At 39.8% G+C, this 25,773-nt stretch overlaps 1 protein-coding gene across 11 annotated transcripts in view; it reads right to left on the bottom strand.

The window, feature by feature from the left end:
• ST3GAL3 (ST3 beta-galactoside alpha-2,3-sialyltransferase 3) overlaps positions 1 to 25,773 on the bottom strand; it is a 187,305-nt gene that overhangs the window by 89,527 nt on the left and 72,005 nt on the right. For all 11 annotated transcript variants that reach the window (XM_059853992.1, XM_059853997.1, XM_059853991.1 and 8 more), the window contains one exon: positions 19,755 to 19,847. In XM_059853992.1, the coding sequence (XP_059709975.1) occupies positions 19,755 to 19,847 (93 nt within the window). The remainder of the gene's footprint in view (positions 1 to 19,754; positions 19,848 to 25,773) is intronic.

Here is a 25,773-nt window from a genome sequence, read left to right on the forward strand (position 1 = left end):
ACAAAACACACAAGGATAATTTGTGTGCTTTTGTGCAGATGTTTCCTTCAAGATGCTCACAAGATACCAATCAAGGTATTTGCTGTTAGTCAAAGCTCTCCTACATATGCAAACACCCAATACCATTCCACACCTTCACAATTTAAGTGGAGTGGTAGGACTGATAAATAAGTTAGCATCAGAGCTGTGTGACACCACTGTCTGTGTCGAGAGACTCAGGGCTATGGTACAGCCAGCAGTGCTGCTGCAGGCAAGGACAAAAGGACAGTCACAGAGCAGAGATTAAAAGAACAAGAAAGCCCAGCACGTCCAGTGAGTGTGCACATTATAGCATTGCTTAAAATGTTGTGTTGCAAAGAAAGCAGATTGTAAAAGTGACAACTATTTCTCCCTAATGTTTTGATTTTACTTTTTTCTAAGCTACTCTTCAGCACAGTCATCTGAAAAACTATAGAACCATGCAACTAACATAAACTTAAACAGCTAATAAGCACAAATAGGAAAGATGCTTCACTTTTGTGATTGACTCAAATTAATAATTCAACAATCCCTGTATTCCTCAAGGCTCTCCTCAGCCTCATGGCAGAGAGGTCAGAAATTTGAAAATTATGTGCCCAGACATGTGATCTGGTTTCATAATTTATACTCATGAACCATCTTGACCAGCACAAAGCAGAATGTTTCTTCAATACAAACACACCATAGGAGCAATAGGAACTTCAGTTTATATGATCTGAGGCTTCTTTTCTACATCATTTCAGCATCAATCCAGCTGATACAACAAAAGGTATTAAGCAAGAGACTGGAGAACAGAAAGCACAGCCAGCACTTGGGTTCTGCTGGCAGCTAGATGGCAGGTTTTATTCTCCACAAGTATTATCAAAGCCTAAGTCCAAAAAGCACTTAGAGGCCAGAGCCTCCTAGGCATGAAGCAGTCTGTGAACCTCCAAAGAGTGGGTAGCTCACTTAGGACTACAACAATCCCAGACAGAATCCTTCTGATGAGGCCAAGGCTCCTGACAACACAAACATCACAATTCAGTGGTTTAGGAAAGGCTGGCAAACCCAAGAATTACTCCTGCTTCTGTAATCCACAGGGCACAGAACTGCCCTTCCTCCGGAGATTTGTCCCTCCTGCTTCCCAGCAGCCATCGTAGAGGGGGCCCTGATACCTCCTTCTGGAAGCACCTTAGACTCCTTAGCCCTCACTTCACTATCTTTCCCTATACAAGAGAAGGAGGAAGAAAACTGAACTTAATCCTTTCCCTGCCTGCAAAGTAGGAACCAAGTAAATTTACTCATAAACTATCTATTACTTGGACTATTTTCTCTTGAATAATTCTAAGCCAAGAGTGACTCAGAAATTGTTTTGAGATAAGTTTTATCAAACTGTTCATAACCATTACCCTATTACACCATTTGAAAGGATGGGCAGCATGAAGAATGCCTTTCCATCACTGTGTGAAATTCTGTGCTTTAGCAGCTTTCAGTTACAGAGGTCAACATTTTCAAAATAGGCTACCCAGACTTCAGTTTTCTAAGGCAATTTAAGTAAAATAAGGCTATAAAACTTTGGCCTAGATTTCTGAGGTATTGAATGCATTCAGCTCTCACAGCTCTGTAGCATATATAGCTTAAAAAAAAGAGACTAAGTTCATAAAACATGGAAATAGACTAAACTTCGGAAATGTTGGTTTAAAGTCAAGGATCTGAAACTGATCACAAAAGAAACCAGAGTCAGCTTGTGAAAATATTTTCCATGCATTTTTTCTTAGCACATTTATGCCACAGCAGTATAAAGCATCATGCACACAGCAAAGATTTATTGAGTTATACCTTCATTGGGCACATTCTTCTCTCTCTTTTAAAATAAATTTTAAAAACCAACATTAATATTACACTGCAGTGGGGGATCCATGCCCACAAATGCCTCCTTTTTGAGGCATAATCTACAATGGACGTGCTTCTAATAAGCACCTCAGACACTGCAGAAATGTCACCAAAAGTCCTGATGGACTATTGAATGTCTGCTATGAAATACACTGCCTGCTTCCACAGAGCTCTGCTAATGCTTATTTTCCTACATAATTCCTAGTGCTTGCAGGGGTGAGACACACACTCTGACTATTGCTCAGGTACCTCAGCTGGCTTCCTTCCTCCTGTAAGTACATTTTACAGTGCTTGCAGGAGATGTGTGCTTTAGGAGAAAACGAAATCTATACTTTTCCATGGCAAAGGTTCCAGCAGGCAGAGCTCTTATGCTCGTAATTGAATTATTCTAGCTTCCTCTTCACTCTTCCAGATACCAAAGCACAGACATAACTACTGGGCTTTTTTTTTTATTACCTCCTCACTGTAGGCAAACCAAGACAGTAAATTCAGAGTTGTATCACTTATACTCAGATGGTACAAGCACTGCAGAAAACATTAACATAACACATTAAATTAGCACCTTACAAGAATTCCCATTATTGGTATTTTCTTTCCTGCTTAGTTCAAGGAGTAGAACACTACACTGAACCAACACAGGCAAGAAGAAAATATCTACACTTTCCCTCTGGTCAAGAAGTTTTGCTAGTTGTCTGCAAATTGAAATGCAAGAAAAGTAAGGGGTTCTCTTCCCTCCTCATCAATGTAATTCACAGCATCGAGAAATGAAAATTCTAAGAAGAAATAGCAAAGGCAGGAAAGGATTCAACATTTACAAATTTCCCATGAGGCTAAACTGTAAGTTTTATAGCCTCTATTCTATTAGTACCATGTTTGCTTTACAATTATTTCCATCACTGTTGTGCACTTCTATTACTCATTAATAAAACACGGTTTTACTCTTCTGCAATGCCCTGATTTTTCCTCCAAAGATGCTCATAACATATTAGACTCCACCTCCCTCTGATTAGTGAGGTGCAACACAAAACCCAGTGGACACTCCAACCCACCTCGTAGTCAGAGACCTCGTGGCACATTCACCTTATGGAACACAGAGCTGTGCTGCTGAGACAAGCTGGCATGCACAGCCACAGCGAGGTAGGAGCCTGGTCCCAAAAGCAGGAGAGCCATGTCAGAGAGAATGTCAGAGAGAATAAAGAATAAAAAATATGAGGCTTATGAGCTCTGGCACAGGGGCCAAAGATGAGCTTCTCCTCCTTTCAAAGGCAGGTTCATACCTACCATTTCATGCTAAGTGTATGCATTACATACCAAGCTGCTCAAACGTACCACATTCAAACTCTTAGGGTACTTTGTGGCAACATCTGGCAGACAAAGAATATGCAATTCAAATCTAGTTTCTTTTTCCTTCAGTCAGACAGATGAGCTCTCTTCTGCCTTATCTTGTTTTTCTGCCTAGTCTCAGGTACCCACATACAAGGATTAAATAATTCTGAACATTTTACAGGAAAGAATCATCTAATAATTTTTCTTTGCAATTAAATCCACTATAGGCTTGCAAACAGCTTGTGTGAGCTGTCAGAATGTTCCCAGATTTCCTTGGAAAGAGAAAAAGGTTTTACATTTAACTCAGCTAACAGTTAAGTGGTTGGCAGTAACTGTCCACAGAGTCCTGCAGAGGCCAATAAGCCTGAATTTAATAGAGTGGAAAAGAGGGAGTTAGTGAAAGGAGGCAGATCTTGTCACTGAAAGTATGACAAATGAGAAGGATGAACTTAATAGCAGTTTTACGAGAGACTAAAAGGAGCGATACAAGCGTAAACAAGAGGAGAAAGCAGCACATTACTGTAATAATACTAAAAAGAGAAAGTCCCAGCTCAGGGTTCAGCTATGTGAAAAGGAAGCAGCTTGCTGGTTTTTTTGTAGATCAGTTTTGGAGCAGAATCCCATGGGTTATGTCTCTACATGGCTATACTATTCGGGTTACATTTAGCAATCTGATCTTGTTATTTAACAAGACAGACTTGCTGATTCATACAAGCTAACCCAGAACACAAAGTGTTTGGATTCTCTTTTCCTGTTAAACTCTTTGTTATTTACTGCCCGCAAGATTGCACTGAAGTTCCAGCCAAAACTCATTTCTGCTGTTTCCAATGTACATTCCAAATACAAAAAACATGGCATCACATCAAATGTTAAAGTAAGATCATTATCATCCAGCTGCCAAATAGTTCCTACAGGTTCAGAGGCAGACAATTACAGAAATCATGAACAGTGGCTCAGCAGAATGAGCTGACAAGTGTTTTCATACTTGTAGTATCACACTGCAGTATCACAGCGTACCGGGAGACATGGTGGTCTAGAGAATAAACAGATTTTACCATGGAAGGAAAAGGATAGATAAGACAGTGGCTCATAACCCCAGAGCTACCCAAAGAGCACAGTGTTCAAAACTGCAAAAACAGGCAGAAACACTTTGCACAGAAAGGGCAGAATAATCTTTTGCCAGCAGAATAACCCAGTAGCCTCCAGGAATGTTACTTGCAATGTTAATCACTGCAGCAGAGTCGAGGATGAAAGCTGAGGTCCTATTGTGCTGTGCAGCATAAAACCAGGGACCAGTCCATGCAAAAACATCTGTCATTCATTTGGACAGATAAGGCAAAGGCAACACAAATTTCACAGAGAAAGGGAGCTGCACAATGGTAGTAGTTATTTTAGCTCCATAGTTGAGAAACAGGTTTAGATCAGAATGAAATTACATGGTGTGAAGAAACTAAGGCAATACTACTAGGATAATTTTAATGAAACACTGTAATTGAAGAAAACCTGGAAAGTTCTAAGGCAGTTGTAGGCAATAAAGCCAGGAAGGCCTTAGAATACAGATGTAAATGAGTCATTTGGCAAATTTAAGGAAGTTCAGACTGAAAAGCTGAAAAGAATTCCACAATCCAACCACCTTCAGGATTTGTTTGAATTTCTTGTATCTATTTAGCTGTTGCAGTTCTTTAAACTCTCCTAAACCCAAGGTGACCTTTAAAAAAAAAACCAGCACAACCCGAAAAATTTGCCAGCACATACAAACATATTCTAAAACACGCTGTCCAGAACAAAGGGTCTTCAGAGCAGAGCACTAAATAGTCTCTATAATAAGCCATGAGCAATTAGTCTGCTGGGAAACAAATCAGCCCACTGCATTTCAGCAGAGTAAAGGTGGCTGCAATGCTCCAGGGGTGATGTTAACTGTAGGGTCTTTTCCTGAGCAATGCTTACAGGAAATCCACCAGATTATACCTGCTAGTGGGAACTGAGAGAATTTCCAGGGCCTGGGAGGCAAAGCTTGGCAGTGGCTCGCTACAAACCACCAAAGTACTGCTTGTGCTCTCTTGAAATGCCCCAGAGAGCCTGAACCCTCTGGTCCAATAGCACATGCTCTCTTATTCATCTCTGCTGCCTCTGAGTCCTCCCATTCCATCCAAAACTCCCCAAGTAAAACTGAGAAGAGAGATCTGTCACAGGAATTACAAACTGCTGTAGGAGCCTTAAATTGTTGTGAACAACAAGGGTTACCATCTTATTTAAACAAAAACGTAAACAGAGATGTAGCCCAAGAGAGATAAAGGAGGGACACGATCTGTGTGACACAATCTCCATACACACAAAAAGGCAGATGGAGCCAGAAGAAGAGCTCTGAGGAAAAAAACAGGAGGAGGGAAGTGATTGCCTTGCATGTGAGAGAAAACAGCCCAGGACTACAGCACAGAACAAACCCTGGGAGACAAGACAGAGAGCAAGCACCTTCTTCCCTAGCATTGCAGTGAAAGGCAGCATTATGAAGTCAGAATATTGAAGAGTTGACACTTGGCTTCCACAGTCAAGACAAGTCTCCAAAATCTTCTAGCAGCAGATGAAATGAAGAGATTGATGCCAGGTATATTCAGAATTTTGCACTTGGCCAATTGTAGGCTTTGTTTTGTAGCTATTTTCAAGCTACTGATCAAGAATTTCAACTGTGATTTGGTGGAGAAATCAGGTAGGTTTTTAAAAATTTTGTATAATGGTCTGACATGAAGAGGTGCACTGTAATCCACAAAAAACCCCAAACCAAGCTCAAAATAAAATGAGCAGACAAACCCTCCCAACACTCGTAAACTGGAACAGGCTTGGAAACCTCCTCTCCTGTGTGTCTAACTCTAGCTGATGTGCCAGGTCTTGGGTATGGAAAGAAACACCTCAGTAGCAGCTGAAAGTCTGTGCTATGCTAAAAAATAACTTCTAGAAGCAAGAGATTCCCACAATTCTAGAAAAGTCTCAAGTGTTTAACACTGATTTTTCCACTTAATTTGTTACTTCTTAGCTGCAGCAGTCACTGTGCATAAGTTGTTGAGGGCTCCTCCTCGGCCTCATGCCTGGGATACTGAGGGTTCCTCTCCCCACCAAGGAAGAGGGGCTTGTCACTGATGGCTGCTCCAAGTTCTCCAAATACAGACGACTCAAATTATTGCTCAGTTTGCCATCTGTAGACAACAGTGCCTGTGCACTTCCAAGCAGGCCAGGCAACTTGTTGAATCCTGTTAGATCTGTCTGTAGGAACCTTTTCTTCTTCCCTCATGTACTTCTCTCTGACTCTCATTGGGCTTCCTGCATCTTCAGGGAGCACAATTTCTTTAGAATAACTGAAAACAGGATTATCTCAGAATAAACTGCCCTCCTGGTATCGCTTTATTTGAATTACTAGATCTTCTGTTTAACATAAGACAACATTCAAGTATTTTGAGATCTTAACTGAATAAAGACAGTTCTGTCAGTGAAAATATTTACAGTAACCTCACTAATTGAGACTGATTCCAGCTTCCTGAATCTCATTATGGTAAACTGGGCACTGCTGTGAAAGGGAAACAAAGAAGAGATGAATTAAAACAAACATGCAGAAACCCAAACAACTGCTTCAAGTGATGTTAATCATTACAAAAAACCTGTCAAAAGCATCCCTCTGACTGGCATCTGTCAAAACATCTCAGCAGTTCATCATCTCACAGCCACCGTTTAGATGGAGACAGAGAGCGCATCAGTCAGCACTGCACATCTCACACAGCTCTGCATTTCTACATGAATTATTCTGTGTATCAGAGAACTCCAGACACAGCTTGTTTCACAGGATTTCTCTCCTCTTTCTCCTGTATGGCCTGGAACCATCATCATTCCCATATCCTCAGAGAGGGTGTGGTGTCTGGCAGCCAATTACACAGAATGAAGTGCTGTTTCCCCTCCATGTTTTCTGTCCAGCAACCCACAAGAGATGGCAAAAGACTGGAAATTAAGTCCTGTTAATATAAAGAGGAAAAAACCCACCCAAACTATTGGCTGTGTTTTTTTACATTTCCTGTCTGGACATGGTTTAGGAGTCCTCCAGCTATTCCAAATCCTAGTAATGCAGTACTGAAGAATGAAGAATCTGCTTCCCAGAGAAGAGACAGAGATCAGCATTTCAAACCCACACCCTCCATTAGCAGCAGGTGCCAGAGCTGGAAGAATGAAGCAGAACAGTTCCTTCTTTCCTTTCAGAAAATACATGATGACCACTTCCCTGCTAAAATACCTTCCTTACTGAGCACAGGTGGAATTTTTGGCTGAGCAGGACAGATCTTCCACCAGGCTACCATGGCAGAGCAAGACCAACTGCTTCTTTACAGATATGTCTGCTCAGACAAGTTTCTTCACCCTTGACACATGAGGAAACCCCTATGTGAAATGAGCAGTCACAGAGCAAAAGTAAACAGGCCTAGTGTTTATAAACTGTTTGGTATCCTGTTGTTCCATAAATAGTTATTATTACCCAGGAGATCAGATCTGCCTTAAGGAGAAGAAATGCCTGGTACATGTACTGACAAAAATCCCCAACAAGGAAAAAAAACAGAGAAATGTTGTGGTTTCCTTATTTTAGTTTTCTTTCCTTAAACCAGAACCTGTAAGCATATTTTGCCTCCTTCAAATTCTGGACATCCTTTCTCAGATGTTCCCAGAACAGCAGGAATAAGTCAGCAACAGCAGACTGAGAGCTGGCCTGTTTAATCAGACCCTTGGGACCAGCATCTTCCTCTGCAGATGCCTAAACTCCACAGACACTGTTTAAGAAACAAATCAAAAGCAAAAAAAGCTGGCCACCACTGGCTCTAAGAAGCTGCTTGCTTTGCCACAGGTTACGCTAAGACTGCCTGGAGCTGTATCCTGTATCCATGCATGAGGTTACACATTTACAAACAAATTGTTAAAACATAAACACAGCTCCCAGGACAGATATATGCAGTGCTACTCATCCCTAATTCACTGCCTGGCGAAGCAGCTGGTGTGGCTTTGAACATCCCTGAGGCCATTCCAAAGCTGGTGTTTTCTTTCCAAACTGGAGGCAAGACTCTCCCACCACAACAGCTGCCATCCAATGGACTTGCTCACGCTGCAGGCCAGCCCAGTACAGCACATCATGGAGCACAGGGATGGCTTCAGGGACAGAGAAACTCATTGTGTCACAAACTGCTTTCCCTTGCTTTTCATTCTTAGGTGACTTGAAACTATTCCACTTTTCCCAAAACATTTTGTATTTATATATACTGGTTTGTATTTATACTATTATACTATTTTGTATTTATAATACTGTTTGTAATTAGAACAGCTCAACCATGGGCCAGTTTTCACTCTCAGGGTAAAATGACTGGGGGGGGGGGGGGATTTTCAAGCCCAGAAAAAAAACACTTCTGGTGGCTAACAGAGCATCTTCCATTAAAGGCAGCAGAGACTGACTCTTTCTAACAGAGGCAAGCCCAAAGTAAATCAGATGCATAGACCTTTTAATCTAGGAGTAAAATCATCGTGATTTTGTGCACTGGTAGAGTTATATATTCTTCTGGTTTCAGGTGTTCCAAGACCCCTCAGAATGTCACACATATTTTAATCTGTTTCGTTCCAAGATAAATTAACTAACGTCTCAGCAATCTCTTTATCATACTGATATCACCAGTGTAAACACGAACCTAGGCTGGCACAGCTGATAAACAGATAAGAAACATGCTAAAATTGGTGTGACACAAATAGCAGTTTAGAAAGGGGAAACCAGATAAACCTCAAATCTTCTTTTCTCTTGTCCAAGAACCGTACAAGGCGTGTTACTTGAAACTTACATAATCCCAAAGCTTATATCAGTTATTTAAGCTTGAAAGAAGAGCAACTTAGCATGGCAGATGCAATGATTTTCAGAAAAATCACAATTAAACACTTCTCAAGAAAACTGGACACAGTTTTTATGGTTTTCAAGCTGGACATTGGAGTAATCTACAGCCCTGACTTGCACACAGGAAGTTCCTGTGCAAGTAACTCCAAGTGCTTCAGGAGAAAAGGATGTGATCATTCTTAAATGTACAGCAGATTACACAAAAAGGAAACAACTTTTACTGAATGCATGAATCTCCGGAATTTAGCAAGACAGAAGCAGAAGAAGAACCCACAGTGAGTAACACAAGTGAAATCTGCTATCCCACTGCAGTGTGTGGCAATGCCCTTGCCATGGTTTCCACTATGTGTGTTTTGGGTTGGGCAAACTTGGGAAACTACAGGAACTTCACCAAATTATTGTAATCCCTGGCACTACTGCAACAGTTGCTAAATACTATCAAAGCAGTGCTGCAATTTGTTTATGGACTTAGTTTAGAATTGTAGTAAAGGTACCAAGAAAATAGTTGCCAAAGGAGCTTTTGCTGTTCTCTCTGTGGTGGAGCCAGAGTTTCTACAACATTATCTGAACAATGCTCTCAAGCGACTTTTCAAATTGCTACAAAGAGAATTTATAATCTTTTCAGTTTTTACCTTTGTTTGCCTAATGCAGAGTTGGAGGGTTCCCCAGACTGTTTCTAAATTGGTCTAATAATCTTGCATAAATTATCAGGCTGCCTTTTTATCCATATTCTTAGCCAAAGTACACTGGCTCAGTGACAGCATTTGCATGCGCTGACACTCCTGAAATGTTTCAATAATAGAACAAAGTGAGCAGTAATAGAGGAGAGGGAAAGATAGAAGAGGAAAATAATTTGACTTGAAATCCACCCAAAGATAGGAAATGTGATGAAAGCCACCAGTAGGGAGTTCAGAAGGAACAATTATCCACTCTTGAACACAATTCAGAAAACTTTGAGGGAAGCTGCACACTTTCTTCAGCAAGAGGAAATCACCAGTGACATAGAGAGTCTCAAAGATACCAAGGAACTTTTTGGGGCTCTGGGGAGATGGTGGCCTGAACCAATAAATATGAACCTTCAGAAAGGCAAAGTCAGAGTTTTAATCAAAAGAGATAAAAACATTTTCTTATGGGAATGTGAGGAAGAGAAAAGAAGGTAAGACTTGTATATCAAAACCACAGTGACATTATAGTTTAACCTTGAAGCTCACTGATATTTTTCATTTCTTGCATTCCATGCTCACTGATATTTTCCTTTATTCAGATGGATTTAGAACCTCAAGCAATCTTTCCTGCAAGATTTTCAAGATTTTCCTGGAAGTCAAACATTCTTACTGGTATAGCTTTAAGAGCAGATGGGCCACAGCAACAGAGCCCAAACACACATGCACAATAAAATATGCTCATTTGGTAGCACAAATTAAGTTTATTGCTTCTATTACAATCTTACATACTCACGCAAATATGGTTAATTATTTGTACATTTCAAAGCTCTTTTTTTTTTTTTTTGTTAACAGTCCACAATTTAAAAAAACTTCAGTATTCCTCAAAACAACAACAAGCAAAAAAAGCCGCCCTCAAAGCAACCAAACCTGTCCTGTTCCCACTCTAACATATGATGCAGGGTACTCATATTAAAGCAAGAACACATATGCTCTGCATCATTTTTGAAGCCAGAAAGGCACATACTCAGAAAAGTCCCTGTGTCCATGTTCCAGCTTTCATTTTACAGCCTCACTTAGTTCCAAAGTCACGAAAAAGACTCTGAAGACATACTTTTCAGTCACAAAGCCTGCACATCACATGGCTTCACATACTTCATTTTGAACTCTTGAGAGAGGTCAAACATGAAAGATTTTAGCACCAAAAATGGCTCTGATACAGAGTCTACTGTCATAATGAGCACGTAGGAATTGCATGGATTACTATACACATTTGGTTAAAGGTTAAAAATTCAACATGGGATAGAAAGAACAACCTACATGAACTGAAGGTGAAACCACACTTCTGCCTCCTGAGCATCAGCTCCCCACATCCCTGTCCTGGTGCCCAGGCTGGCTGACAGAGCTTTTGCAGTGCCATCACCTTAGCTCTTCAATTCTCAGGCTGCACCCCGGGCAGGGTTTGTATAATGATATGGTAATTTCATAAACTGAATCAGTGAACTGGTCTGGATTAAAAATAATCTTGCACAAAATTAGTAGATGGATGGGGGAGGGAAAACTTATGTTCAGCTCTAAGGATTACTTTACTTTCCCAGTTCATTGCACTGTGCACAGGCAGCTCTGCTCACTCAGGTAATGGAGCAGCACGAATTCCTTAGGCAAACAGTGGGGATGCAGAAACAAAAGCAGAGCCTTTTCCTTTTCTTTCTCTTTTTTGTTTACATCTACTCTTACATTATGCCATGTCTACTTCAACCTGACTGCAGCAGCATGCACATCACCAGAAGTGAGGCAATGAGCTGCTGCCATTGAATTTTGTTTCGAAGTACAAAGTGTTTTGAGCTCCAGCTGGTCGATCAGAGCATGAATTTCAGAGCTAGCAGTGAAGTTATGTGTCAGGATTCATCTGCTCCTCTCTGGAATTACGTTCCCAAGCACTGTTCTCTACAATAAAAAATCAATGAAGGGAATCTGCCACAGAGAAATTAAGTTATATGACCACACTTTAAACAAAGCTTTAATTACCACCACTTCAGTACCAGAGGTTTGCAACATTCTGGACATGAATTAACAAATGCTTCTTCTTAATCCCAGCTTCCTCCTACAGACAAGGCAGGTGCAAGGGACTGAAGCAGCCAGGGTGTTGTAAAGGGCAATCCAATTGGCCCAGGTATAAATAGCACCAAGAGCTCAGACAACAATCCTAGTCTGAACATTGAAAGCAAACATCTCTTAGCAGACTGTGCTGTATATTCACTAGAGTCAGCCTCTGCAAAAATATTTTGTGAGATAACATACCTGTCACCTTTAGGCCAAGGTATGAGAGATTTAAATATCTCAAATGAGTCCATGACAATAAAACAAACATAGGAATTTTACCTGTTGTATACTCTGATCCCAATTGTCACTCAAAATTGACACTAATACCTATTTTTTAAAATCACCCTCTTAGTAACTGCTTTCAAATGATATATAATACCCGACACACTAACTGCAGAGGTGAAAAAGCTGACAAAGGTTTTCCAGAACCAACACATAAAGGAGAAAAAAGGCACCACTTCATAAAATTCACAAGGAAAGAAAGGTAGGGCAGTGCAAAATATTGCCTTTGCCAGCAGTGACAGTGGAACAGCAGCTGACTGCATGAGAAGATGTGTTACTGGAAAAGGCACAGAGCTCTGCGTGGGGAGGTGCTACCCAGACACCAGAAGTGATTTGAGAGGGTGTGTGTTTTGGCTTGCATGTTTGTTTAGCCTGGGATTTACAAAACACAGAATAAGGAGGTGACCGGAGGTAAGGGTGAGCAGTAGCAGGCTTCAATCCCCTGGCGTGGCACAGGCAGGCATTTAACAGCCTGGAGCTTGGAGAAATGGAAAACCCTGACAGCTCAACTGACCAGGGCACCAACAACTCTTTCATCCTTCCTTTCCCCTCCTGCAAGTCTTGAACTCTTTTAGTCACAGTTAACCAAGAAAATGAAGGAAATTGATGATGTTCAGTACTGCCTAGAAGAAAATACACCTGCATCAACTTGGCCCTTCAAATTCAAACCTCAATAATGCAACAATGATATTTTCTCAGTCTTTGATGTAGTGACAGGTGAGAGGTGGGATGAAGATTCCAGGTCAGCAGCTAGGCTTCCCCAAACACCTTTTGGGCACTGGCACCTAGGAAGTTCCTCCCAGAGCTGTGATTACAGCAGTTACTGGGACTCCAAATGTAACTGCGAGCTCTGAAACCATCTCTGTCACCATCACACATTATTCCTGAATGAATGTACAGGCACAGAACAAGAGGCTTAAAGAAGGGACAAGGATTTGAGTACTCCCCATTCCCAGAACAGCATCAATCCTGTTTTGAAGGAAAGCAGAAAACTCTCACAGCAGTGTTTGGGACACAGGGACCCTGACTTCAGTGGAAGTCTTGAGATGTGTCCACTCTTCATTGAACATGAGCAGCTTTCACAGCTCACATTAACAAAATGAAACAGCTCAGTGTGTTTTAAAATGAGATATACATTATACTTAAACTGAGAAGTTAAAAAAACCCTACTATCAATAACTGCAATAACTAATTCAGCATATATATATATATATATATATATATATATATATACACACACATACACACCATTTTATATACCCTAGAAAATTAAGAGATACTGTCCACTGCACCTGAGAAGACCCCAAGCTATGCAGCAGATGCACCACACTGCAGTCAGGCAACAGTTTTGAATCCCTGCAGCAATCCTCAGCGGCACATTAATTATCCAGCCTATTTCTTCATGAACTCTCAGCAGCAGCAGCCACATGAAGCTGCCATCCTTCACCTTCCTCTGCTCTCCTTAAATAGTTAATCACAGAGGAAGCAGCCATCACCTGCACTGACAGCCCCTAAGCACTGAGCTCATGTCCTGTCACTTCAGTACAAGCCCATGCTGGGTATGGCAGTAATTCATGAGGCATGAAGACAGTCAGACATGCATAAAGTCAGTTCCAAGCAGAGGGTTAAAAAAAATTCTCTTTCTGGAATACTTTTTTTCTGACTATCTAAACAACAAAGCAGAAATGTGTGGGATGGACAGATGCTATTGTGTGCTTATTATAAGAAGTACAGCTTCCTGAAAGGAGATATGGAAATGAATGTGGAAATACTTAGGATCAGGGGACCACATTTTTAAATTATCCTGACTCCTACTAAAGCCCTTGCTGGAGCTCCAGTTCCACCCAAAGTCCCTATCCCCCATTTGCATATAAGAATGGGGTTATTTCCCTAAAGCATAAAAACTGCAAAACCATATCTGTAAGAAAGAAATGGCAAAGAAATTTTACCAAGCTCTGATGTGAAGGAGACAGGAGTCTACACTCTAAAGAAAGGTCTTCTGGTGCTTCCCTATCTGTACTCCCCCAGCCTGTGGAAGTGGAGAAAGGCACAGGAGTCTATGACCTACAAAATCAAGGGGGAACTAAACATCAGAAAAAAACCCCACAGAAGAATGACTTCAGAGAAAGCCACTGAAATTTCTGTGGCTGGCATAAATCCGTGTCATGCACTCTCTGCTGATATGAAAGCTTTAAAATTTTTGAACTTTATGTACAAAGAAGCAATTCAGCATGAAAATATAAACTCAGAAGGCTTTACAGGAGAGCTGTTTATTGTCTGAGTGACATGCAGGCTACAGTATTGAAAAATAGGAGGGGAAAAAATATGACTGTAAAGAAAATACGAATTGCTAATCAATAGAAGTTCACACCAGAATAATTGAACAAACCAGACTGATTTTATATCTGAATTGACTTTAAAAGGTTTGTGATTCATATAAGGCTATTTCTTAGCACCGATTCACTAGCAAATGCTTGCAATCATATCCTTGGTGGAAAAACAGTCTTATTTATCTGAATCAGAAATCATAAATTCACTATTTTGGTCACAACACCAACAGATTTGTTGTGTATTGAACTTCTCCTTTCTCCCTTACTCTGAAATACATTCAGATATTCTTTAAATAATTCTTTGCCATGTTCCCCTACCAAACACAGATACACAAGTCTGCAGGCTGCAGACATTCCCTCTCTATTTACCGCCTCCTCTAATTTTTAGTGTTAGCTGCCAAATTACAAAAGCTTGTGGTTGGAAAATTGCAGCTGAGTATTGAGTAGCTGAACTGTCCCAGGCTGGCATGTCAGCCACAAACTGTGGGCAGAGATCTCTTTTCTCATTTGATAAAGAATAGGGCATAGAAAGAGCTGTACACAGGCAGCATCGTTTCCACAGCAAGGCCAGACATGCAGGAGACTGCAGTGTTACCACTGCAAATACAAGTTAGTGCCTTCTACAAAAAGGTCAAAGCATTAACTCCAGACTTGTAGGTGACCTCAGACCAGCTAAAATAGTGTAATTCACTGAACATAGTAGTCTAATTCACCGACCTACTGATGCCATTCTACCAAACACACTTGCCATTTCCTTTGTATCATTCTGAAACCAGTAACCTCACTTCAGGCACTTTGAGTCATTATCTGCTGTTGAGGGATCTATAAGAGGCAGAATCTTATTGTCCTGGAAAGTGAGAAATTAGATAGCTCCTTCATTTGCAGTGAGCAGCAGCCCAGCTGGCCAGACCTTACATGGAGATGCAGTACTGAGATCATGCACTCTCGTGGTGTGCAGCCACTGTCGTGACTCGGATTACAGCATGTTTTTCTGAAGCTATGTCACTCTGCCTTTAAGGCACAATCATTGAAAAAGCCAGAAAAGAAAGGCATAGGCACAAGGGATTAGACCAGACATCCATTTTGTCCAACACCTGATGTCTGTGTCCATGGGACAACACTCCAGTAAAAAGCCTAAGAAAGAGGGACTACATCAAGCTACATGCTGCCCTCAACATCCATTTAGGATGTAACTTAGAGAGTTCCATACCTGAATACTTAAGAATATATATATTTTTTATTTTTTTTAATAAAATTTTGCCCACTATGGAGCCCATTTGCAGAAAAATATAACTGGAAATAGCATGAAGTAGCATTTACCTTTATTTATTTTAAACCTGGAGCACAATATTTGCATTTAATATCTCCAAATCTTGTCCAACCTCATCATTCACTATGTTATACAGGCTTGTGAATGCCCTCTACTTGCTCTACTTCACAGACTATAGCTAAGGCACAACTAAGTCCACCACACACCACAAACTGTCGGATCAGACTTCTCCACAAACACAATCTTATCTCTATCACAACTGAATTTGGCCTGACATCATCTTGCCCCACCACTTACCACTGTGAGATCCCTCTGACATTCCCCACAGTCAGCTTTTGGTCTTACCACCTGGAAAAATGTGTTAGTGTTTCATTACTCATCCTCCATTCCAGGTAGTTTATGAGCACTTGGAACACCAGAGATCCCAGCACGCTTTCTTCCAGAAGACTCCAGGAGTAACGTCCCTGTACTGTCCAATCTTCTTAATTTTTCCATACAGTTTTCACTATTTACCTAGTCACTGTCTCATCACTACAGCATTACATCAGTTTAACTTTCCAAAAATCTTTCAAACAGCAAATGTTTGGTTGTTCTTGGTTTTTGGGCAGGGGTTTGTTTGCTAGGGTGTTTTTTGTATGTGTGTATTATGGGTTTTTTTAAGAAATCCAGACGTGTTGTATTAGTTAAATCACCTTCATCAAATGCTGATACAGTCATTGAAACAAAACAAGCAGATTATAGGGCAGAAGTTCCTGCTGCAGAAGACAACTTGTCTCCTCTTTATCTGTGAACAAACACTAATTCTATTCTTTATTTTTAGGTTCTAAGAGGAGCCTGATACAGAAACCAGGCTTGCTCTTAGCTTCCACTTTCCCAAAGAACCCCCCAGACCCTTCTTGAAAAGCCCAGCACGTTTACTGCTTTTCATTCTTCCATTCCAAGGCCAATTTGAGCAATGATCACACACAACCGTGTGTAACTCGGCAACTTCATCACCGAGCTGCTCACAAAGTGAGAACTTTTCCTAGCAATTCTTTGTGTTGGAATTCGCTCCAAAACGTCAAGCTTCTGTCACATTCCCCCAGCCTGTCCCCTGGAAACGAAGGGTCCACATGGGAACTGTTCTGCAGTGAATAGCAATGCAAATAACTTCTCTGCCACAGCTTTACCTTCCCTCAGCTCACATGTAATATTATGAACCTCTATCAGCTCATCGGGATCTCTGACAGGCTTTCTGCCTTTGACAGTTAGACAAAAGCCTTTATTATTTTTTTAAGGTCTCTACTAAGTTGTTCCTCAACATTTTTTTGCTCTACTTCATTATGGTTTATATTTAACTTGCCAAAGTTAATGCTCTTTCCTATTCTCCTCATTTGGATACAACTTCTGCTTCAGAAAGATGACTTATTTCTAGAAGTCTTGTTTACTGTTTAAGCAAGTCGTTGTTCATTTTTGTAGCTTTTCTTCTATCTCTTATTTCCTCTCCTTTCTCACACTTTACCATTGAAACTGCACACAATAGTCTGGAAATCTTGGATTGTGAGATTTTGTATTTTAATTTTCAGTCAGTGTTTCACACAAAATTCTCAACTTTCTTTGTGCACATATGAAATAGCACGTAAATGGTATTTTGTTAAAATGACATGAAGATTTCTCTGTCTGTTTCCAAGACAGAGGATTTTTTTTTCTGCCTTGAAGGTAAAATCTGTATTTGTTCCTCCCAGATGTTTTATTTCATGTTGGATATTTTAACATGTATTTTGTTGGACTGTGGCCATTTAAATCAGGCAATCCAGATTGTTCTCTAGAAATAACTGACCCTTTATTTAGTACTCACAGCCCAGGATTTTTTCCAGATAGGATTATTGATGAAGGGATCTAGCATTGCTAGAATGAGAACTGATCAACTGAGGACCTCATTAAAGCAAACAAACAAATGTTAAGTCTTTCCTTACCATCAACCACATTTTGGTATTTCTCAGGCCATTGCTCTTTAATCCATCCAGCACTTGCTTATGCCTGCTACAGTCTGAATTCTCATTTTTACCAGTAAAAAAGCACCAAGAAGAGCTACATCCTCTGAGAAACATTTATTCTATTTCAAATATTTCCACCATATTTTGCCTATTTACATTTAAAATTGCACTAAAAATTCAGGAACCTTAAAATGGGAAAACATTTATTCATTTTATTCATGCTTGAAAACAGCCTAACCAACTTTATCCAAATATTAAAAACACCCAACAAAAACACACATTTTTACCACAAAGACCGCACCTAAAAAATGTCAGTTGTAGAGATGATGGTTTCCTAATAACACCATCAACTGAAAACAGAAACTAGAATAAAACAAATCATGCAGCTTGAATCTTTAAATGAACAGGCATGATAATTTGGCTATAAGAGTTCTAAATATATTGAATACCTGGCTTGGTAATATTAACTTTCATAGTTCTGTGAGTACAAGGACAGTTGCAGAAGAGAAGGAATTTTAGGTGCAGCTTGATTTTTTTTTTCAGAATTACTGGTCAGCCATCCTTACAGCTGAACTGGGTAAAATAATTAAATGTCCAACACTGCATTCAATTTGTAAAGAAATCAAAGACATCACAGGAAAAAATGTCAACATTAGTTAAGTTTTAGTGTCCATGCTAAACAAGCACCTGAACATAAATAGGTGGTGAGTTGCTGTCTTTAAAACTGTGAATACAATTTTTCAGTGTACGAACACTTGCTTAGACTAGAGACACGTTTGTACCTCTTTGCATGGAATTAGATCAGTGCAGTCAGCTACTGGGAGGTGACTGAACAGAGATCTGCTAGCAGCTGCTGAGGGAGAGAAAAAATATCACTTCAGATTCAAGGAGGCTAAAAAGCTCCTTCTCAAAGCCAAAGTGTTTTTTAAATTAAAATAAGATTAATAGTTTTGTAATAATGAGTTCATCCTACTCTCTACTATTTACATTTAGTATGTAAATAAACACAGATTTAAAAGCACTCACTTTCAGTTCTAGTATTTATACTTTATCCAGAGTTCCAAAATTCTCACAGAAGATAATACTGATAATTGTTTGGTTTACACTGGTGATGGAGAACTTTAGTGTTTTGTTTTGTTTTTAAGGCATGTCTGTAGTATCTACTAGTTACAAGGCAATGTCAGATGTATTTTTTAATTTTAAAAAAGCTTCCAGTCACCATGCTTGTCAACAGAAACAAAGACAGAAGATACCATCAGTTTCAGGCTTGGCTTGGAGGCCATGATCACCCAACCTAACCTTTAGATGCACAGGTCATGGAAATTCCCTTCTCAAAAGAAATAAAATATCTCTTTTGGAAAAGTGCCAGTTATGTTAAGAAGTCCATAATCTCTTTTGCCAAAGAGATCATTGCACTAGAGCATCATTTCCATGGGAACAAGAAGCCTGTACAGTGGTCAAACTGTTTGGTCAACTTTTCCATTCAATGCACCAAACTGACATCCTTGAGCCTCAACAGATCAATGTTCCTGCCAACCTATCTTCTGAAGTGTCTCCCAGCAATTCTATAAACTCCAGGCAGCTGAGGGATGCTTTACCCTGCTCTCACAAGAACAAAAAAAAACCCCAAAACCAATGACAATAAAACATCACACTTTACTATCTATTCCAGATAACTTAATCATGACCAAAGCTCCCTAAGCATTGCATCATCTGGTACTAGCAGTGAGCCTGACCACACTTTTGTATCATGCATCTATCATGCAACAACATAATTTGTTTTATTACTCAGCACCCGGGAGTCTCTACTCTTTGAGCAAAGTTAGTCAGACTGAAGACAACTAAGCCATTGCCACTGACCACTCAAACTGTCCAGAATTTCAACACGTTCTCTCCATGAACCAATCAAGTGACAGAGCAATGGCACTTTTGAAGACAAACTCTGCCTATCACCCACCTTGAAGGATGAGAAGTCATCGGGGGAAGTGGGGAAAAACTCCCACAGTGGTTACTTACTTTGGGAAGATGACAGTCATGAGCGCTGATGCATAGCCTGGCTTGCACATTCCCTCAGAGAAATTGGCATACTTTGATGCCAGTTCTGGAGGCCTGTAAAAAAACAAGTACAGAATCAGGACTCTCCTGGCTATGAACTAGTTTTTGCAATCATCCAAGTAATTTTTCCCCTTATAGCTTTGCAGAAAACAGCCACAGGGAGTAATTGCAAACAAAGACCTTTATTTATTTGTTGTACTATGGCATCACGAAGAACAACAAAGGACAGAGGTAAAGATAGCTGAAATACCACTAAACCACTAGTTTTGCTGAAAGATTTTCATAGCTAGCAAGGTAAAGCTCATGGAAGAAAAATATCAATAATCATTTTAGACTTCAACCTTTCAAAAGGAAAAAAGACAAACAGCACTTTGCTTTGGCTATTTTGATAAGTTATGATCGAAGTTAAAATCATAGAAAAGTATTATTTAGAAGATTACTTGAAGATAGTTTCAGGAATTTGAAACAAAACTTCAAGCAGTATTGGCAGGGTATCATCAAGGGATGAGTGCTTTCAGCATTTGGAAGAGATGACATTGCTGCTGCTTTGTTGAGGTGTGTCTTAATTCAGCTTGGCTAGTGACTCGAGGGCTGAATTTAGAATATGTGGGTGCTTTTTCATTCAGTTTCTGTACAGAAACAAGAGTAGCAACTCAATTAAAGATATTTCAGTCCAGCACATGCATTTACCATAGGTTTACTGAGTTACCTGAAAAAAACCATTTAATTTTGTGTCCCTATTCACCACCTTCATCCATTTCATTAAAGCATTACAAGGGTAATTAATTCACTTGTGCTTTCAAAGTAACATTAGATATCTTATTATCTAGATAGATATCTTATTATCTAGATATCATTATCTAGTGTCAGCCACACTATGAGGTTTGTTAATATTCCTTCAAAGAACAACAAAAAAGCATTTACAGTTCCCCGCTTGACATTCAGTGGAAGCTGCAAAGACTCATTGATAGCAACGCTCCTGCTGCATCATTATCAGCAACAGGCAAGTAATGAAAGGTTTCTTCCTCCAGCTCAACACTCGAATGAAGATGACAGTGCAGCCCCAAAGAGGAGAACCACAAAATCAGTTTTGAAGAGCCTGTTATTATCCCAATCATGTTCTTTCCCAGGCATCACCATTATCAACCAGCAAACTACTACTACCTGCAATGAATGTGGATTCAGAGTTTCAAAATCACATATAGGAAGGACAGTAACTCCATGCTGAACAGGTAGTAACTATTTTTCTTATACTGGTCCTGCATTACCTCTCAAGAGGCCATTGGCCAGTTCCAACTGGATGGACAATAGATGGACAATTAATTTTACAACTAGCTGCATAGAGCACAAAACCTCCTATAGCTCCTAAACTGTAGGAGAATGGTCTCTCTGTGTACAATTCTGAATATATACATACTTACAGAACCTCTGCGTCTCTTAAAGAATAAAATCTATTTCTGCTGAATAAAAATCTAAACAGCTAGAAGAGAAAAGAAACTAGAGAAGATAAATAGTCATTGTAAGTATTTAATTTTTTAAGACCTTTTAAGCTAAAAAGCGCCGTAAAAACCTTAAGAACACAGACCCTATTTAATTCTGCCACAGATATCCTGCATGGTTATGGTCCAAATATGCAGTATTTTACTATCAAAATTCCTCATCTGTAGGATGGAAGCACAATACATTTGGCCATTTACACTGCCAATTATTTACAGTAAAATATAGGTATCTCTAAATATATTATATAGACATGGAGAGAGAGAGGCAGGTGTAACATTATCTAGCACAACCCAAATCCATGAATGTGGTTTCCATAGGTGAGGATGTGATATCATAATACATTTCTATAAATGAAAGAGATAAGAAAACATCTGAGAAAGGGGCATCCCAAATGATTTGCATTCTTACGCCAGTCAGGATCTCTTTATAAATAGGCAAGTGAAGGACGGACAAAACAAAAGGCTTTAATGATGCTAATGTATATCATATCCCCTTCTGGCATAGTCAAAAGGGACAGCAGGATGTACTGATCATAGCTTGTTGAAGCATTTCAGATATGAAGAAATGTGGAAAACTTGAACTTTTTTCAAACAAACCTAAGCTTGCTAGAATTTTAATCTTTAGGCAACATACATAAACCCCTAAGACCAAAACTTCCAAAAACAAATAGAAAGCAACTGGAATTTATCTGCAGCCACCACGGTAGTGAGTCATTGCTGGCAAACTTGTACAACTATTTCAACAGCAGGCCTGTCTCAAATGACCTCAGTGGTCACACAAAATATCTTGTGCCACAAACACAGGCATTTTTCTCTTTTCTGATTTAATGGTGCTTTCATTATCAAATTAAAACGTCACTCAGATGCCCATCATGGTGTTTCTGCACAAGAATAGCAGGCTGAGACCCTCCTGCATGTGAGCCCCCCGCATGCCAATCGCTGCATACTGATGGAGGGGAGCTGTCAGTACAAACCCACAAAGACTCTCAGAGCTGCTAAAGCCCCCAGGCCGAGCTGTTAACATTTCTTGGATGTGATGAAGTTCATGATCCAAAGTGCCAGAGGCAGAACAGTTCTCTAAGCCAACCATAGCTGCCATCTCATATCATTCAACATTTGCTCATCTCCTTTCTTGGTGCCGCATTTTGAGTCACCAAGTTACAGAAAACTAGAAAGGGGCACTCTACATTTTAAATCCATCAAGGGACATGTTTTATTTGTTCAATCTCTTTGAAATAGGCATTGCATACTGTCACTGCCAACATGCTCATAATGATAAGCTCCTAGTAGGTGTAACCCAGAGCAAATTTAGAGTAGGGCTGGGTACAGCCTTGCTGTTTACCATTCTGCTACCAGATGAAGCTATCCAAGTTAACTTCCTTTTAGATACACACACTTGCTTTGCAGGTATTTTTTCCTGCAAGATCCACAAATCTTGCAGACATCAGTGTTCCATAAATCAGGATGTAAAACATCCTGCACGAAGCATCCCATAGAGTACTACACATCTTTCAAGCAAATCCAACTTTGAAAAATCACACTGTTTGTACCTATGTGGTTCTGTAATAAAACAACTGTACAGAACTGAAGTCTACAAATGAGCATCTCCTTTGTATTTGATGACAATGTATCTATTACATTGCTGCATAAATAGGTGCCTCTTTGAAAATGCTTTTATTTCCAAATGGGAAAACTAAAAACTTTTACTCTCTTAGTGCTCTAGAATCTAGTAAATAGCTTCATCTCAATAGCCTCATTACTGTGCCTGGTCTCCAAGGCCATCCTGATAAGCCAGCCAGCCAGGAGCATCATGACACTTATGACAGAAGGGTGCAAATCTCCCCTACATCTTCCAGGTCCAGATACATTATTCCAGCTTTCAGTGCTCATGCTCATGCTGGGCTGAGGTAGCTAAAAAGCTAGTGGAGATAGCAGAAATAATGTAATTAGATGACACTGTGGACCCTTTAAATTTTGCTCAGATTTTGTGCAGGAAAAAAAGGGTAATGTAAAAAATTTCTCCAGAATAAATGAGAAAAACAAGTCACAGTCAGTAACTGTAAACATCTGCTGTTTTTAAACAAGTGCCTGCATGAGGGTGAAGTTAAAGGGAAGTAATTGGCTTATTCCACTGAAGAGAAAATGCACTCTTGATTTTTTTCTGACTTTTCTCTTATGAGACCAGCACACATCCTGAATTCTTATGATATTCTGTGCTACTCCACACTGCTATGTGGACATCAATCTCAACAAAATTTCACAATTTGGATAAGTTAAAAATCCAGCTGCTTTTAGAGGATTTAGAAAAAGTAACAAGATTTTTCCTTCTGCTTGCATTTGGCAGATATGTGTCGTCTTTTAATCTCAAATATGAAAACGTCACCATGGTTAATTCCTTCATCGTGTCCTGATCAGGGACAGCATGTCATCCTCACAGACTGGAATCTAAATCCTTTAAAAAAAAGAAATTAGTAATACAACTCAGTGTTTGGATTACTAAAAAAACAGCCACAACTAAACTCATGTAATTGAATATTACAAAATCTACTTGAAGAGACAGATTTTGCTGCTTTGCCTTTCACATGGAATTTAAACTGCGGCTTGTAAAAATCAAAAAACTTCATCTACTTGAGATCATCTTATTTGAGGACTGATGTCTCTTGCTGTTACCCTTGCATACAAAATATATGAACTGACACATTTCTCAAACAAGGAAAAGGGGTCCTTGGCAATGTGCTCTCTAGGCTGATCCTTCTCCTTGGGGTTTCTTTCTCTTTGGTTCAAAATAACCTGGGTCTTATGCCTACACAGCAGCTCTACAAAGTTTATGTCATGATACATGAAGAATGAATAGGAGATGGAATGAGAACATGAAATGAAGGCATATAAAACACAGTGAGGTATTATGGAACAATAATGAAATATTAGTATATAATTTGGCAGATCACTAAATCAAAGCAGTTCATGCTGAGACACCATAGTTATACCCTGTAAGATTCAGAGCATTTAACTGTAGGTAGGAGTCCCTGGATCAGAGATACCCACCATATCCAGTCCTGGCTCAGTGCTGGCAAAAGGACAATTTTGTAGACTCCTGGAATAAAACTTTCAGTTCAGTTTCCCTCAGATATGCTGAGGGAAACTGCATTTCAATCAGCATACAGTAAGAACTAATTACAAGATTTGCTTCAAAATTTCAGGACTGTTCAAAAAAATACACTACTGAAGACATAAGCAGAATGGTTAGGATGTGCATTTGTATGTATTTCAATTAATATCAAAAGGTCACAGATAATTGAATAGTATTTTTTTATACATCACTTATAGTTTAATAAATAGAGCTTCCAGTCCTCTATATTCTTTTTCATAATATCATATATACTTAAAAAGCACCAAATTCCATTTGATGGGGAAAACCCCAGAAACAACTATAAACCAGCCCTCCCTTCCTGCCCAACTGGCAAAAAATTCTATTAGAGAGGTGAAAAAGTAAGTGCTCTGTCAACTCTCCCCTTCCTTACAGACTGCCAGGCTCACAGCAAATACAGCCAGTTTACTTAGAGGCAGGGGAGGACACCTTCAGCAGGTCTGGTGATGCAGCTCCTCAGTTACTGCCACTCAGCCTGAGGAAGGGAAACCATTTACATTCACCTCCAGGACAGTCAATCCCATACACCAGGGCACTGAAAAATGCATCTCCACCTCTGCCTTCATAAGCAGAGCTGTGACCACCATGTCACTCTGTGGAATCTCCTTGAGTGGAAGACACCACCACAAAACCCCACCCTGGGTACATGGCTGGAGATCCACATTCACCAGTGTGGCTTGAGAAACACTGAACCAGAATTTTAAGAAGCTCCAATTACAGTTCTTACAAGTCTGAAAACTTGGGTTCAAAGCATTACACAACCTGATCATTTGATATTTGCTATTTTCCAGCTGAGGAAAAAGTAAACAAATGAAAGGAATGAGTAGATAGAAGAGGAAAAGCAAAATGCTTACATTGAAAGAGATGGGAACTGCATCTACGGCCCTGTAGCCAGCAAAATAAAAGTAAATATTTTAAATGTCACCCCAGTATGTAAGCAAATTCCCCAGGGAGGTTGTATGGCCAAATACAAGGAAAGATGATCCAAATCCCTGTTTCTAAAATGACATGATGAATGGTTAATTCTGCTTCTCTATCAAGAGCTGTGGCTTCTCACAAAATTAATTTACAATTATAATCAACACATAGTTCTATTTACTTATTTGGACTACTCAAGAACAGCAGTTGAAGAAGATTAGTTACATTAAATTGGCCCAAGAAAACAAAGTTTTGAAGGCATTCCACCAAAACCCACGACCTACCTTCACAGCCCAGAAGGAAGCTGTGACACAAAGCCAGTTCTGCCCTTGGGAAGTGCAGGGCAGGCAGAGGGGCAGGGACAGCTCAGAGAAGTGACACTGCAATGCCACTCACCCTCTGAAATGCCATCTTG

Source organism: Haemorhous mexicanus, chromosome 9, assembly GCF_027477595.1.
Source record: "Haemorhous mexicanus isolate bHaeMex1 chromosome 9, bHaeMex1.pri, whole genome shotgun sequence".
NCBI classification, from domain to species: Eukaryota; Metazoa; Chordata; class Aves; order Passeriformes; family Fringillidae; genus Haemorhous; species Haemorhous mexicanus.